General features: G+C 44.9%; 1 protein-coding gene across 2 annotated transcripts in view; it reads left to right on the top strand.

The window, feature by feature from the left end:
* clu (clustered mitochondria protein homolog) overlaps window positions 1-16,847 on the top strand; it is a 101,912-nt gene that overhangs the window by 21,977 nt on the left and 63,088 nt on the right. For both annotated transcript variants that reach the window (XM_065433657.2, XM_065433656.2), the window contains exons 3-10: window positions 2,171-2,342; window positions 4,538-4,681; window positions 5,590-5,702; window positions 6,900-6,969; window positions 7,144-7,228; window positions 10,353-10,431; window positions 13,739-13,889; window positions 16,115-16,343. In XM_065433657.2, the coding sequence (XP_065289729.1) occupies window positions 2,171-2,342; window positions 4,538-4,681; window positions 5,590-5,702; window positions 6,900-6,969; window positions 7,144-7,228; window positions 10,353-10,431; window positions 13,739-13,889; window positions 16,115-16,343 (1,043 nt within the window). The remainder of the gene's footprint in view (window positions 1-2,170; window positions 2,343-4,537; window positions 4,682-5,589; window positions 5,703-6,899; window positions 6,970-7,143; window positions 7,229-10,352; window positions 10,432-13,738; window positions 13,890-16,114; window positions 16,344-16,847) is intronic.

Raw genomic sequence — 16,847 nt, 5'->3', positions numbered from 1 at the left:
TGCTCTTTGCGCGGTCCTTAACTTGTTCTCAAACTTCTTTATCAGTCTCCAAGTCTCTGCCCCGTATGTCGGCACTGGTAAAATGCACTGATTGTATACCTTCCTTTTCAATGATAACGGTAAGCTTCCAGTCAGGAGCTGACAATGTCTGCCATATGCGATCCAACCCCGTTTTTATTCTTCTATGAATTTCCTTCTCATGATCAGGGTTTCCTGTGATTAATTGACCAAGGTAAACACACTCCTTCACAAACTCTAGAGGCTGTCTGGCAATCCTGAACTCTTGTTCCTTTGCCCAGTTATTCATCATTATCTTTTTCTTCTGCATATTATTCTTGAACACCACTCTTACAATCTTTCTGTTAAGGTCCTCAATCATTTGTTGTTACTCGTCTGCAGTGTTGCTGAACAGAACAATGTCATTAGCGAACCAAAGGTTGCTGAGGTATTCACCGTCGATCCTTACCCCTAAGCCTTCCCAGTTTAATAGCTTGAATACTTCTCCCAAGCACGCAGCGAATAGCATTGGAGAGATTGTGATTCCTTGTCTGACCCTTTCCTTTATACGTATCTTCCTACTTTTCTTGTGTAGAATTAAGGTGGCTATGGAATCTCTGTAGATATTTTCCAAAGTATTTACGATAGCTGTCTGTACTCCTTGGTTGATGTCTCTATGACTGCTGGTGTATCTGCTGAATCAAATGCCTTTTCGTAACCTACGAAAGCCATATAGAGGGGCTGATTGTACTATGCAACTTTCTTGATTACCTGATTGATGACATGGATATGATCCATTGTAGAGTATCCTTTCCTGAAACCTGCCTGTTTCCCTGGTTGGCTAAAGTCCAGTGTTGCTGTTATTGTATTGAAGGTTGTCTTGGTGAGTATTTTGCATAATACTGGGAGTAAGCTAGTGGGCCTAAAATTTTCCAATTCTTTAACATCTTTTTGTGGATTAGTATAATGTTTGCATTTTTCCTGTTTCCAAAAGTCTTCCAAAAGCATTTACTGGCTTCAATAAAAAGTGGTTCAGAGCCCCTTTAAAGGCTAATTGCAATGAAATTTCATTTTGGCTAGTTTGGTTATAAAGGAGCAGTAGGTATTACTGTTCAAACAATCTTGGGACAAAGCTGCAGAGCTGGTGATTGTCTAATTTTCTTGTTAGCAGCCTTTAAATACAGCCTAAACAGGTGACGCGTGCACCTGGTGGTTAGCAGACGTGGTGTTCGTGTATCCCAGCTCATTTCCTCTAACATGCCTTAGTGATGTTTAGATAAGTGCACGACAAGTGGCACTTGATCTCGCAGATGATGCCAACTGGCCACTTGTTCAGTCGTGCATCACTACCGGCGAGCAGTAATGGCGTCTTTCTTTCTTTTTCTTTCTTTTTTTTTGTTCTTTTCCATTTTCAATGTCAAAACCGTCTACTTTTGCAAGCATGTTGTGGTGCATTAACTTGTACTTCCGACAGAAAATTTTGCACTGGAGGTTGATCTGTATCTTTTTTTTCTACAGTATCTGAAACTAGGCTTTTTATGCCACTCACAATTTTGTTGCCATTGGCCCTAAAGTTTCGCAGAGTGAATTTGTCTTGAATTTGTCTTGAATTGAATTTGTCGTGAATTTGAATTTGTCTTGAATTTTGTCTTTGGCCAAGTTTAGTAAATCTTATTTGTGTATGCAACTACAAGGATTATACAGGCAAAGAGTTGAGCCAATTGAGTATGATTAGTGTTTTCATTGTGGGGAGACACATTGGTTGCAGCAGCCAGTAATGGTACATATGGAAAAGGCTTAGTGAGCACTTCTCTCTCTCTCTCTCTCTCTCTCTCTCTGTGCGTGCATGCATGTGTGTGTGTGTGTGTGTGTGTGCACATGTGTGCGCTATAAGAAATGCTTGTTGTTTATAACATTTCATTTTTTTTCATCATGTTGGTTTAATTCTTGAAAGGTATTTGTGAGGGCCTTGCAAATTTGATTTTTGATATCTCTATAACTTCTTCTGCAAATGCTGCTTGCTGCAAGCTCTGCATTTTATCATCAATGCATCATCACTTAGCAAATAGTGGATATGGTGGCGGCTTCTAGCATTACAAGGAACTTTTTCACTTGGCTCTCCTGTATTGGTGTGTACGAATTGGGGTGGCAACTGGTTAGTGTCTGTTTGCAGGTGAGCTCTATGGAGCTGGTCCAGGAGATCCACCAGCTACTGATGGACCGGGAGGACACGTGCCACCGGACGTGCTTCAGCCTCCAGCTGGACGGCACCACGCTAGACAACTTTGCTGAGCTGAAGAACATCCAGGGCCTCACGGAGGGATCCCTCATCAAGGTCGTTGAAGGTGGGTGTCTGCATCCTGCTTGTGAGGTGTTTTGCACTTATTGTTTATCGCAGGGACATGTGGAATGCACTAATCTGAGCAGTAAGAAATGAAGCACCCAAATAAGGTTTGAGAAGCTGTAGTGCTAAGCAAGACTTAGTGCTTAATGGGGAAGTCAGTTACAAGCACCAGTCCTGTCTTATGTGTTCTTTTCGTTTTCATCTTTAGTGCGTTTTTATGAAAATTGAAAGCTAGTTGTAACACTACTAAGTTGTCTGTTTGGGTTCACACGTCAGGAATAATCCTCGTTTGAAAACAAATTTGGCATTCTCTCTGATATTGCTTACGAGTCTATGAGACGAGGTATGTTATTTGCAGGTACATATTAGGGGAGTTTGGTTGACACAGGGACAAGGGTAATTGGAGATCTTTTGTCCTGCAGTGGACTTAATTGCATTGACGATAATGGGCACCTCCATTCCAGGATCCCACTGGTTTTCTAGAATGTCGAGCATAAACAGGATGGCTTTTTGTGCCAAGCTTCAGGTTTTTTTTTAAGATGTTTCAGAACATTTATTCTGTGCATAATGAAGTGCCCTTACAGTGCGACAACCTTGCAGGACTGATCTGTGCAGGGATTCAAGATTTTGAAACCATCAATATTGTAAGCTAGTTTGTTGTTAGAATTTTTCAGCTATCGCATATGATTTGCAGAGTTGCCACCCACTTTAACTGCCAGCACAATATCTGTTCACATTTTGAAAATATGCCAGCAAAAGTAGGGGAAGGGTTGTGTTTTAGAAGCACAAAAAGATGCACGTGCACAAAGGTGGGAGAGAAGGTAAAAGGGAACAAGTGCAATTGCCAAATAAATTTTGTTCTGTGCAAAAATGGCATTATGTAGCAGCAGGCATGTGCACTTGGTAGAGATGGACTCCAAAGACGCAAATTCAGCAGCATTTGTGACATGCTCCTTAATTCTTTTTAATGTCTTTCCAGTGCAGAATATAATTGGTTCATAGTGGCACCCATTCTTTTGTTCTCTCTCTCTCTCTCTCTCTCTCGTATTTTTTCGAAGCATTTTAAAGCCAGGTAATTTGAATAAATTACCTGGCTTTTGGTCAATTGGTCAATTTTGGTCAATTGAAACATCTTCCCCTCCCCCCCCCGCCTCCCCCTTACCGGGAAACAGGGGCACATGGTGAGAGGGACTGATTAGAGGATTCATGAAATGGAAATTGTCTTAGCATCCCTTTGTGTATCTTGACAAACGCGACTATGATGTGGCCCTGCCGACATGCTTGTCGTATAGGCAACAAGTTCATGTTTATAATCTATTCCTGTACAACCTTTTCTAGTCTTTACGTCTGTTCCAAGCTCAATTGTGGGTGCATAAATCGTGCATCTCTGTCTGACATTTCCTTAAGATGATCAAGATGATTTCCTTAAGAAGATTTCCTTAAGATTAAGATGACAACCCTTTAAGATGATTGTCAAACCAAAATTTACGACCACTGGAAATGTGGGCTAGCAGGAGCCAGTTGTATATGATGAGACATCTTTGCAGGTTTCTTCATAAAGTCACATGTACATCGTTCTTTTTGTATGGTTGCTAGTACGGTTTAATATGGTTACCTACTTATCTTTCACCTCTGCTATAGACCTATTTCTGTAGGCTTTAGCTGTGGGTATAGCCAGGATCGATGTCTGCACACAGTGCATGCTAGGGCAATCTTCCAGTGTTCTGCAGTCCCCAACTTCCAAGCTACGCTGTTGCGCTATTTCTGTGCCTTTCCGCATGACTGCCTCGTAAATGAAAGTAAAAGCTTTCACTTTGCCTTCCTTTCAAAGGTCGTCAGCCGTGCCAAGAGCGTCTTATCTCCCTTTGTGCTGCTCACAAAAGGGTTAATCCAGCAGCAAGTCTGTAGAAGAGCATTTTATGTTGCACGTCGGTGGGCATTCATCCAAGAACAAATGAAGCAACGGCGTAAAAAAAAAAACAGTTGCTGGTGAATTTTTTATTGCCGTCTAAAGGACCTCAGTGAATGCAGACTATCTGCTGTAGGCATCGTTGCGTTAAATTTTTTGATAGACTAGAGGGGAGAAAATATAGGGGAGCGGCATGAGAGTGTGTGTGGAAGATGGAGTGTAGTTGCTTTGCTGGAGCTGGAGTTGGCACTGTCCGATGAAGTGGAATCTGGATTGGTCCCGTGCAGAGCCGTACACGGTGCGGGAGGCGCGCATCCATGTGCGCCATGTGCGAGATCTGCTCAAGTCTCTGGATCCTGGTGATGCCTACAATGGCCTGGACTGCAGCTCCCTGGCCTTCCTCAATGTCGTCACACAGGGGGACATCCTCGGTAAGGACAAACCTTTTATATATATATATATATATATATATATATATATATATATATATATATATATATATATATATATTGTGAGCGCAACACATGCCCGACTTTGAACTTCATCATCTTTACATATCATCATCCATTGTACGTCTTCATCTGTATGTATCATCACAAGCTGCATAGCTTGATCCTCGTGGTGCCAGTACAAGCTCAGCTGGAATAAAGCAGTTCCTTAGATAGAAGAGACTAAGACTTTGCCGAGGTTCCTGAGGAAAACATGCAGAGCCCCATGGCGTAAGAAAATGCTGCGGAGAAAGAAATTGGCGACTTCGGCAGCAGTCCCCGATGGTAGAGAGGTTGTCTTTGCGTAGCGTGTTGGGTGGTCTGCGGCCGTCACAATATACATATATGTACTGCAACTTCCTTCTGCTTTCTTTCTTTGATTCTTTATTATGTATTTAGTATTTCAAAATCTGTGAAATAGGAAGCTATGCATAGTATTTAACTTGGAGAGAGAGAACTGCTTCTTCAAAATGATCTTTTCCCACTTCAATTTGCTGCCATGGCTCAGCGACTATGGCATGTTGCTGTAGTGCCTGAGGTTGCTGGTTTGGTTCCCGGCTTCAGCGTCCATATTCCTACGAGGGCAGAATGTAAAAAATGCACGCATACTTCAGTTTACGTGCTTTTTAAGAAACTTGTGGTAATTGATGTTAATCGGGGTATGCCCACTATGTCTCTCAGAGCCCGGGTATGGTTTTGGCATGTTACACTGTGTCACACTTTCTGTGTCACACTGGTAAGCTGCAATTAAGGTTAGAACCTTTTGGTGCCTCTTCTTTCAATTATCTTTCAAATATATTTTTTTGTGTGTGCTGTTCATGTCGTGCTGCAACATGTCCCGTGCTCTGCAGAGAAGAAGAGCCGAGGAGAGTCTGTCGACTGCACGCCACCAGACTACATCATCCCGGGCTGCAAAGAAAACCCACCGCTTGTGCCTCTGCTGCCACAGGCCAAGGACCAGAAGGTGAGGGGGATTAAGTGAGAGCATACTGTTTGAACACGGGCAGAGAGTTACTCGCCAGTGGCTGCAGCATTCTACTTAGTGCTGCAAAACTATTGATAGCACTATGAATAATATATATGTCTTAGTTGTAACCGAACTATCTGTAGTACAAGAAATATTGGTAGTACCATCGATAGCGCACTATCAATAGTACTATCGATAGTGCGCAATCGATAATGTAAAATTGCGTGATGTACCCCACGTAAACTCTGGCAACATTTCCCTGTTCCCGGTTGCATGAACTGGGTGTTACTGATGGTCAGCTATTGCAACATTTCTGGTAATATTGCTAGCCAAGAATTGCAAAGCTATTAATTGCATTCTCAATAGCTAACTATGCAATGTTATCGATAGCATTATCTGTCTATAGTTCTTTTTTAACTAGTTTGATAGTGAAATGTCAAAATACCACTGATAGTGCTATCTGTAGTAATGCAATTGATGGTCTTTTTTTACACTATTGACACTTTTGCACCGGTAATTCTACCACAAAGCATGAGGTTTTGTGTGCGACTCCCAATGGGGGGGGGGGGATGCGAAACTGCTTGTGTACTGGGGTGCTCATCAAAGAACCCCACCCCGATGATCGATTCAGAGTTCTCCACTACACCATCTCTTGTATTTTTGGAACGTTAAATAATTGAATTATATGGGCATTTCTCTGCTCCCATCCTTCTACCGGCATTCTCAGGGGGGGAGTTTCCCCTATCTGTTTTTCACGGGGTTTCTGCACGGTTAGCACTCGTGTCATTTGTCCCTCATCTTTCCATCAATGTTGCACTGTTTGTTGCGGCATTTCAGCTCGTATGCTCATTACACACCATGAAATATCTGCACTGTTGGGAATCACAGTATGTGTACGTCTCATCCTGTACATTGTGGTCGCCTTTCATTGAAAGACTTTCAGTCTTTGCACTTGCGGCCTTAAGCTTCAAAACCTTTCGTCTTCCTTGAATGCACTGTTTTCATGCTAGCTGCACTGGTTTTCTGCATAGATTAACTGTGATAAGTGTGGTTGATAGGATGACATTGCCATGCTCATCATGAAGCTATACCTTGTTCATTAGCAAACTGCTTTCTTGTCAAAACTTCCTTAGCAACTGACGGTGAGGGTGGTGAGAGGTGTCTCTTAAATCTGCCCCTTGCTGCTGTTTGCAGAGTTATCAAGCCCTGAAAGTGTTGACCACCAGTGGTTGGAACCCCCCACCTGGGCCGAGAAAACTGCACGGTAAATTATTACTTGAGGTGTACATCTCAATTTGAAGTGTAGCTGTTGTGCATGTTAAACTGTGGGATCTTATTTTACTCTGCACTTTTGCACGAGGCAAAGCGAGCGTGCCTTTTTTTTTTATTGCGTGCTGCTCTGCCACCTGATGAACAACAACGCTTGTTGTTCTTGCAGGGGATCTGATGTACTTGTATGTCGTGACGCTGGAAGATAAGAGGTACCACATCACAGCATCTACGAGAGGCTTCTATATCAACGAGTAAGTTGATGTGCGCCGGTGTAGTTACGCATTGTACTATATTTACTCTACTTTGAAAGACAATGCAGTTTCCTTTTTAGGCTGTTACTTAAGTGGCTGCAGGTTGAGACAGCTGTTTAACAAAAGTGTGCACTTACATATTGTTGACTGCACACATACTTCACTTACTCAGTTTGCAAATTTTACTGTGTTGGAGAAAACCGTAGCACAGTGATGTAGAGACACAAACTACCGATGACGACGACTGCTGACAAGTACTCTAATCAGTTAATTGTATTTATACAATGCAATTATCACTGCAAGACTTCCGTAACTCTCCTCCTTGCGAAAGCTATTTTTTCATAAATATGCATAGAGAATGTTCTCGTAATATTATAAGAACCTTTTTCACTTGTTTTTACCAGTTTTAATTATTCTGCACATAAACTTGTCACTGATTTTGACTGTGGCGGAATGCAAAAGCACCCATGTCCATAGATTGGGGTGTGCATTGAAAAGAACCCCAGGTGGTCCAAATTATTCCAGAGTCGTCCTCTACAGCTTGTCTCGCTATCGGATCGTATTTTTGGCACGTCAAACCCTATATTAAAGAAAAAAGATTTTCGACTTGTCACTGCTGACAAAAATACACTAGGTTTCTGTCAGTGGTTGAGTCGTACGGCTTCCAGTCATGGTAAGCCTATCTATCATGCACATTTTTTACCTTGTTTAAGTGTTAACAGTTAGTGCTCGTGTTTGTGTATCAGCACTATCCAGGCAATTAGCAGTTTTCACTGTGCTTTAACGTTTATAGTCTTACTTTATAGAATATAATTTGTATATGACTAGAGGTGTGTTTGCTATCATTGCTGCAAGTTAGCAGACGGCGCCCTCTGTGTTCTGTGCACCTTATAAACTGAAATATAGCTTGAGTGAGAATATGTTGTCCCCTTACCTTGATGTAAAAAAAAAAGAGAAACAAAACAACAAAATCACTAAAACGCATTTGTCACCAGTAGTGAGCACACACAAAGCTCCTACACTGCATGTGTCCTCAAGCAGGACAATGGGCAACATTTAGCCTGCTTTTTTTTCTAAAAAAGATATCTCTGCTTATACAGTTAAGCATTCATATAACAAAGATGATAAAATCTGCGATTGCCTGTTATATAACAAAATTCATTATATTGAAATTTGACCTTTTTGCAAGTAAATACAGACACCGATGTATTTTTCTTAGATAAAAGGAGCCGCAAAATTTTCCGACTTATTAAGCAAATGGAAAAAGCAATTTTGAATAAGAAAAAATTTGTGTTGTTAAATTTGAGAGCCTGGAACGAAAGAAGCGGTTTCATGACGTGTGGACGGTATCTTCACATCAGTGGTACGAAAAAAACCAGCCACACTTTCCCATGCACTCCGCCTCCACAGCTCATAATGTCGCTGCAGTGGGATGACACTATCACGGAAAGTGCCAGCAGCGGGGAGTGAATGCTTCGTCTGTCTCTTGCCTCAACCCTTTCCTGAAACTCGAGATTACACAACCTCTAGTACTAAACGTGTGAGAAGACAGCACATGTGATGCAATGCAATCTCGGCACACCAACTTATTGCACAAGCAGCAGATTACTTCTAAAACGGAGCGTGCGGGCTGCATATGTGCTTAGTCGCTCTACAGCCATATGACCGCGCTAGATAAGGAGACGCGAGCCAACCTGCCCCCCACTCCCCCCCTCCCCCTTTAGTGTACACTTGATCGCGCTACCACTGGCAAGTTCCCTTCCCCCTTTCCCCCCTCTTCCTTCGCTCGCACAGGGATACCGTGCTTATCAAGCCACCATCCTTCTTGGCTCATCCTCACATGATTTACATGATTTCACTCGCACCCAAAGTATACAGGGTGTGGGTTGCAATAAGATCTCATTGCACTTGGGCTCTATACGGAACTCAAGGTTGCTCCGCACGTGATCTGAGAGGTATATTTGCAAGCAGCCACTTGTAATTCAACTATTTGACCACCTGTGATCATGGAACTGTCCATTTATTGTCTCGGTATGCCTTTGCGACGGCATTGAAATTTCATTACGTACAGTATTGAGGTTTAAATACATGGTGTTGTATCGGAAAGACGTTATAGAAGGTTAAATACTTTGTTAGATTGAGAATCTTGTTATATATAGAGGTTTATCTGTGTTCTGTTCTTTACTGTGTACAGTTAAAGCTCGATATAATGAAGTTGGGAAAATCAGCAATTTGCTTTGTTATATCAAAATTTCCTTGTTTTGAATTCAACCTTTTATGCAAATAAGTACAGTCGCTGAAGGATTTTTCTTACACTGAACGGGGCTGTAGAATTTCCTGAATTATCAGGCAATTGAAAAAAGCAAGTTTGAATGAGAAACCAACTCATTTTGATGAATTTGGGAGTCGGCGACAAATGATACGGTTTCATGCCATGTACATCGACAATATGTTTTGCGCGGTATGAATTAAACGAAGCCAGCCACATTTTCGCATGCACTTCGCCCCCGTGGCTAATAGCATCGCTCGCACTGGGACAGCGCTATCGAGAAAAGCACCGGCAGCCAGGAGCAAATTCTTCGTCTGCCTCTCGCTCCAACAGGTCACCGTAACACGAGGTTATGTGACCTTTTATACTAAACGTGCGGTAAGACAGCTTGCATGGTGCCACACCATCTCGGCACGCCCACTCTTTGCACATGCAGCAGATCGCCTCTAAAGCAAGGTGCGCGGCTATGTATGCACTCCGCCGCGCTTACAGCCATGCGCAGTTAAGGCCGAGATGTGCGCCAACTTGCCACACACTCCGCCCCCACTCTGTTCTATATATAGAGGTGTAACTGCATGTCTTGTTGGAGAGTAAAGGGAGATGGTCGATTTCCAGCATTCGCTGTGGTTGTGCCGAAATTGTGTCTGTGTGCTTGAGCAGGCCAAGCCTCCACATGCCAGGCCTGCACAAGTAGCCTGAAAGGAAGTAGCGCTCAACAGCCTGATTTCAGTTATGTGCGTCTGATTATTAGCGAGTCAGTGCCTTCATTTTAGTGTATGCTTTCTGTGCAGAGTGTTTTGTTTGTCGCTAAAACTTTACAAGCCGTGCGATAAACCCCTCTTCTTTCTTCTTTAGGTCCACAGAGGAAGAGTTCAACCCACGGCCGTGTTCACCCAAGCATGTTTACCACTCTCTCGTTGACCTGCTTAGTCAGGTAAGGGACAGGTCGCATGGTTCAGCTCTGTCTTGGTAAATCAGCATCAAAGTAGTTAGGTTAGATTAAAAGAAAATGACTTCTGTGTATTGTACAGCACAGATTACTTATAACATGAGTCACTGGAGGTGCAAATATCTGCCCTTGAAACAGAACTCTAACTGTAACCAAAACACTTTTCGAATTCCGCGCACTTGCAGAGCATGTAGACCAAGCAGTCGTGTACAGTGGAACCCCGTTCATACGTTTTTCACCGGACCGCGAAAAAAAAACGTAACAGCCGGGAAAACGCAACAGTGAGGAAAGGTCCGAAAATTAATGAAAACAGTGCAACTTTGCCTTGAAACAATTTATTTCGACATCAAGTGAGCTTAGGTCTTAAAAAAATCGAGAATGGTTGATCGCCGTTTTTTCCGCTCGCTGGAAAACACCACGCGTTTCTCGATAGCCTGGAAAGCCGCATTGCTCTCAGCGTCGCTTTGAGGTGCGACGTACCTGCGAAGGAGGTCCAGAGCCGCGACGGCTTCTCCAAAGCTCGGGTCCGCTAACTCCCCAGAATCATGCGGCTCGTGCTCCTCGTCGTCACCACAGTCTGAGGCTTCACTCGCGACCGAGTCTGCAACGATCTCGGCGATACTCCGACACTCGGACGTCACGACAGCAGCATCCACGGCGACGTAGTCGTCATACGTGACTCCCGTGGCACCCAGCGCATTCAAAGCTTCACTCAGCTCTTGATCATGAGAGGCTGCTTCCGTCTCTTCAGCTTCCGTGGCAGTTTCCTCTCCGCCGTCCGTGCGAAAGCCACACCGCGCGAAGCAGTGCTGTGCAGTTGACGCGCTCACTGCAGTCCACGCTGAAGCGACGTAGTGCATAGCGTCCAGTATTGAAATGATCGTAGGCTGCTGTCCGCGATCAATACGTGCCAGACAGCGCTTTACGATGGACTTCCTGTATGAGTGCTTTAAGTTCTTTATGACGCCGGCATCCAACGGCTGCAAGTGGCTTGTAGTGTTTGGAGGAAAAAAAACAAGCTTAACGTTCTGAAGAAACGACGGGTCTTTCGGGTGGGCGGCACAATTGTCCAGAAAAAGGACAACACTCCTGCACTGGGAGCCCATCTTATTGTCGAAGTAACGAAGAAATTCTTCGAACAAAGAACCCGTCATCCATGCACGACCGTTGCTTCTATAGTGGCATGGCAGCAGGCGAATGTTCTTTAGGCACCGTGGATTTCGGTATTTTCCGATTACCCATGGCTTCAGCTTGTCCGAGCCATCCATGTTGCAGCAAAGGAGCACCGTCAATCTTTCTTTGCTGCATTTGCCTCCGTGGCATGCTTCGCCCTTCAGGCTTAACGACTTGGATGGCTGCACCCGAAAGAAAAGACCCGTTTCGTCGGCATTGTATATGTCACGAGGCTCATACCCCTCAATTATGGCAGATAGTGTGGCCTTCCAATCGTCGACTGTTTCCAAGTTTACACTTGCTGCTTCCCCGGATACCGTCTTATACGCGATGCCGTGCCTCTTCCGGAAACGGTCGATCCAGCCATTTGACGCCGCAAAGTCACTGATGCCCAGTCGGTCGGCTATTTCCATCGCCTTCTCGCGCAAAATGCTGCCGTCGAAGTTAACACCGGCAGCGCGAGCTTGTTTAAACCAAGTAAGAAGTGACTCGTCGAGGTGTCCATACTTGGCGCCACGAGCCTGCTTAGCTTTCGGGCCGAAGAGCGCGGCATTCCCTTGTATCTCGGCACGCTTCGAAACGATGCTGTTAAGCGTCGAGGGTGGCAGACCAAGATCCTTGGCGATGTCGACTCTTTTCCGCACTGGCTGCCTGTCGACTGCTTTGAGAACATCCAGCTTTTCCTCGAGGGAAAGCGCCTTGCGCTTGCGCGACGCCATCAAAGGACGACAAATCGCTCGCGGTGTTGGCGAGGCCCGACGAGGCGTAGGCAGCGTAGGTGTTGACGGGAGGACACGGACGACTCGGATGGGTTGAATCGCACAAACAAGAAAGATTGGATTAGCGAGGCCTGACGAAACGTAGGCAGCGTAGCTATTGACGGAAGGAGACGGACGACTCGGATGGGTTGAACCTCATAAACAAGAAAGACTGCATTGCTGCGGGCCCGCGGGTTTTACTCGCTTCGGCTGACGAGGCAGTGGCCATCTAGTGGCAATCTCTCCAACTCGCGTGCGGCTTTTTATGGCCTCTGAGATTACCCACGCGCATGCAAGGGGGTAATCTCAGAGGCTATAGTATTCTAGCCAATTCCGTAGCCAAGCCTGGCCAAGACTCGTCAAAATGGCGGTTGGCGCACGTTGCCCGGCCGGGTTTGGGGTGCCAGGTTGCGACGTAACATGCGGGAACGTTTTCACAGCTACAACGTAACAGCGGGGTACCCAATACATTGGATCCTATGGGAGCTATGCCGGGACCGGACGAAAACGACGTAACAGCCGGGAAAACGCAGCAGCGAGGAACGTAACAGCGGGGTTCTACTGTATATTCTTACAACCGAATTTTTTTAGGTTTTTTTCTTTTAAATTTGCGACTTTTGATAGCTTAATCTGTGGGGACTGGCCTTTACAGACGATGCTCACACGAGGCAGGCAAAATAACAGGGAAAAAATTTCAAAAGAAAAAAAGCGCTTACTTTTTTAAATGACGAAGAATCACACTGTGCATGCATTCAGTGCAGAGTTTGGCGCACGGTGCGTGCTGCTGACTAGCAGCCGCAGCAGAGCGTTGCCCCTCGAAACAGGATGGCACGTGCAGGCAAATTTTGGAGGCCATGAGCAGAGGTGCAGTGCTTTCTCAATGGCCTAAAGAACCCCCATGGGTCTGAAACTTCTGCTAAGCTTTCACAGAGTGCCTTGTAGCACATGACTTATCCAGCATGCTGCCACCATGGCAGAAGTGATGCGCATGTACGTGTGTGTGTGTACGTGTGGGTTTGCAGATTTTTTTCTTCACTCTGCATATCCCCGTCCTCTGTATTGCACTTGTCGCCCTCTCCCCTCCAATGCTGGGACACTGCTCAGTGATGATGCAGGATTTTCTGGGAGCTGCGTAATGACTGGTCTTTCGTCTCGCTGTAAACCTCCTTGTGTCAGACCCTGCGCTACTGGTTGTGACATTGCGAAGTGGTTTGGGCTGTATGTAGGTCAGCCTTACTGTGACCAGAGCACAGATAAGCCAGAATGGACACAAAAGTGAAAGACGGGTAACAGTGGCCTGCGGTTACAGTAAGACAAGTTCAGGGCCGCAGGAATCACTGCGCCATCTTTGAACCTTGCAGGTGAGCAGCTCCTTCAAGCGCAACTTTGCACTCATCCAGAAGAAGCGGACCCAGCGGCACCCCTTCGAGCGGGTGGCCACGCCCTACCAGGTCTACTCGTGGCTGGCACCCACGTCTGAGCACAGCATTGACGCCATTCGTGCAGAGGACGGTGAGACTGCAGCTTCTGTCTGTTGGCAGATGTGTGAAGGCTGCTCAGTTTAGTTCGGAAAGTATACCTAATGGGGCGTTTTAGAACAGGGCCTTTAATAATTTGCATGGGGTTCTAAAGAGCTTCATGTTTGCTGTAATTAACTCTTAAACAAAATTACACCCTTTGGGTTATATCTTGCCACACAACAATAATCGTCATCTGTCTTGTCCACATTTCTTTTCTTTAACTCTGCGAGCCCGGTACTTCCAGGTCACGAACGGCATGTGTGTTATCAGCATGACAGAACATTCTCGACCGGAAAGTAGCGAGCGCCGAGTTTTAAAGAAAAGAAACGCAAGCAAGACAGATGACGATTATTGTTGTATGGCAAATATACACCCTGAAAGGTGTACATGGTTGAGTGTTGGTAGACGCCGGAAGGGTGCCATTTCGAGTTGGGAGCTGCGGTTATGCTTTACATGTGGTTGTAGCCGAAAAGTGAACCTATGACAGAATATAAAGTAAAAGTAATGTTGTGCTTGCATTGCATTGTCAGTGCCGCTTCAAGTAATGGTTATAAGTAAACGAGAATATTAGCCGGCTCAAAATGTTTGGAACTTCTGGTGCGCATTCATTTCGTCCACTTTATTGGTGGCATTGTAATCTTCCAATTCTAGGCCGTGGCATGTTTTACGATAGTGGTGTGGCCGCTGGTGAGAGGAAGTTTCTTGGTTTCTGATGCGGGTATCAGTAGCATAAGTTGAAGTGCAAACAAAGCACGTGGTCTAGAGCATATCCTTTGAGAAATTACATTTAAGGGTAGTGTTATGTAGTTGTTTGGTATAGAAAAGACATTAGACATTCTGAGGGGTGCGGAGAGAGAGAGAGAGAAATAACTTTGGTCTGTATGTATTACACCACTAACGAGGCTGAAAGTTGGGCAAGGTGGTTTACATTTGTACATTAGTATTTGTTACAATCGACTTGTGTTGATTCGGCCCTGATGGGACTGACAAAATTGATTGAATTATCAGGCGGCTTGAATAGAAAACCAACATAGAAATTACATTAAAGCTCCTGAAAAAAATAGAATTATGACATTCATCTGAGCTTTTAGCTAGAAATATACAAGTGTTGCACAAGGTGGCCAGTTCTCTAAAGCCAACTTCTCCGCACGGTTTTCAAAGTCGGCTTCGCCGCAATACATCCGTGTTGTGCGGTAAAGCATACACACACTGTAAACGTGGTTTTGGTTTCGTATTTGATTGCATTGCACAAGCTATTTTCAGCCAATTTCCTGTAAAAAAGAAAAGAAAAAAGAAAGCGCGCATTCAAATTCAGTAGATTCTGTAATCAGACATTGTGAGCTGTGGGTATTGCTCGAAAATATTCCTCAGGCAGGTCGAAAATAAGTGTTTTCAACGGCAGATGACGTGTGTTCAACACATTCACAGTTCTCCAAGCTCCGCTGAGACTGATGCTGCCACTAAGGCAGTCGCTATTGGAGTCGGGTCAACCATAGAGGTCAGGCTCGAGCCTGCTGGCTGGCAAAGTTTGAATTACCTAGCGAGGGCCAATTTTAGGATAGAAATAATGAAAGTTTGGGCCCATAGAGATGCATGGGTGCCAGACAGAATGTTTGGTTGGGATCGTATTAGCCAAAAAAAAATTAATGAACCGGAGTGAAATGAACAAAAGTCTGCTGTGCTAGTGATCAAGCTCCTTCAGTGCAGATTCTTGCTCATCCTCCCCTTAATTTTGTCAATTTGCACAAAGTGGCCATAGTTCCTATGGTCTGTAGAACTGTCTCGCTAGGTGCTCAGATCGCTGCCAGTACAAGTGGCCAGGTACAGTTGATAATCGGTGCATAGCGCACGCACAACCTGTGGACCTTATTTTTCTTGTTGTTCGCCCGGGTTGCCACTTGGCATATTATAGTTGAATAAATGCATGCAGGCCTTCATAAAGGACCTGCATTAGTTGCTTGTGAAACTTAACCGCTCGTAGCCTGTGGGCAGGTTCATCCATATCCCGGCATCTCTGAGCACTTTCTCTCGTATTGCCTTTGTTCCTGGACAGATGGCAAACATCCGTTGTAGACATTGGGGCAGAGCGCTATGCAGACGTCTAGGACAAAAATGAGACTGCGTTCTAGCCTATTTCGTCTTGTTCACACATTTCCATTCGTGCTAATGACATTTGTGGCCTGCCCTCTCACCGTCGCACGTGGCTTGCCCCCTCAGCGTTCTCGTTCAAGCTGGGCTACGAGGAGCACATCCCGGGCCAGACGCGTGACTGGAACGACGAGCTGCAGACAACGCGCGAGCTGCCCCGCAAGACCCTGCCCGAGCGGCTGCTGCGCGAGCGTGCTGTCTTCAAGGTGCACAGCGACTTCGTGGCTGCTGCTACGCGGGGTGCCGTCGCCGTGGTCGACGGCAACGTCATGGCCATCAATCCTGGAGAGGAGACCAAGTGAGTGTGCTTCCCAGTTCAGTGTACAGTGCAGTACACAGCGAAAAATTTGCAGTTCTACTTATTTAGCTGGTTAGGACTTTGGATGTGTCATTCCAATATGACAAGTACATCATTTGCATTGTTCACTTGGTGTTTTCACTCAAAAGTGTTGCTGACCAAACCTTGCTCTGAGAATGAGGCTTGCTTTCAGTGCAGTCCTAAATTTTAGATGCAATTTTTTCAGCATGCGAGGGTAAACGTAAACGGAATATAATAACACAAATTGACACTCGTACTCCTATCCTGTAATTATCTGGTGAGAGCATGCAATTACTTTCTAGCAAGCATAGCAAAAGGAGCTGTAATTTGGGCAAGCAGGACTTGTTGCGTGATACAATAAAACGCACTTTAATTTGGATTTCGTGGCACTGGAAGAAATAGTTAAATTACTGAAATGTTACAATATTGAATTGACTGAGAAAACAATTGACAAATGGTTGCTGCACCAGTGTACCCATACTT

This window comes from Dermacentor albipictus, chromosome 2, assembly GCF_038994185.2.
Source record: "Dermacentor albipictus isolate Rhodes 1998 colony chromosome 2, USDA_Dalb.pri_finalv2, whole genome shotgun sequence".
NCBI classification, from domain to species: Eukaryota; Metazoa; Arthropoda; class Arachnida; order Ixodida; family Ixodidae; genus Dermacentor; species Dermacentor albipictus.
This window is presented reverse-complemented; position numbering and strand designations above follow the sequence as displayed.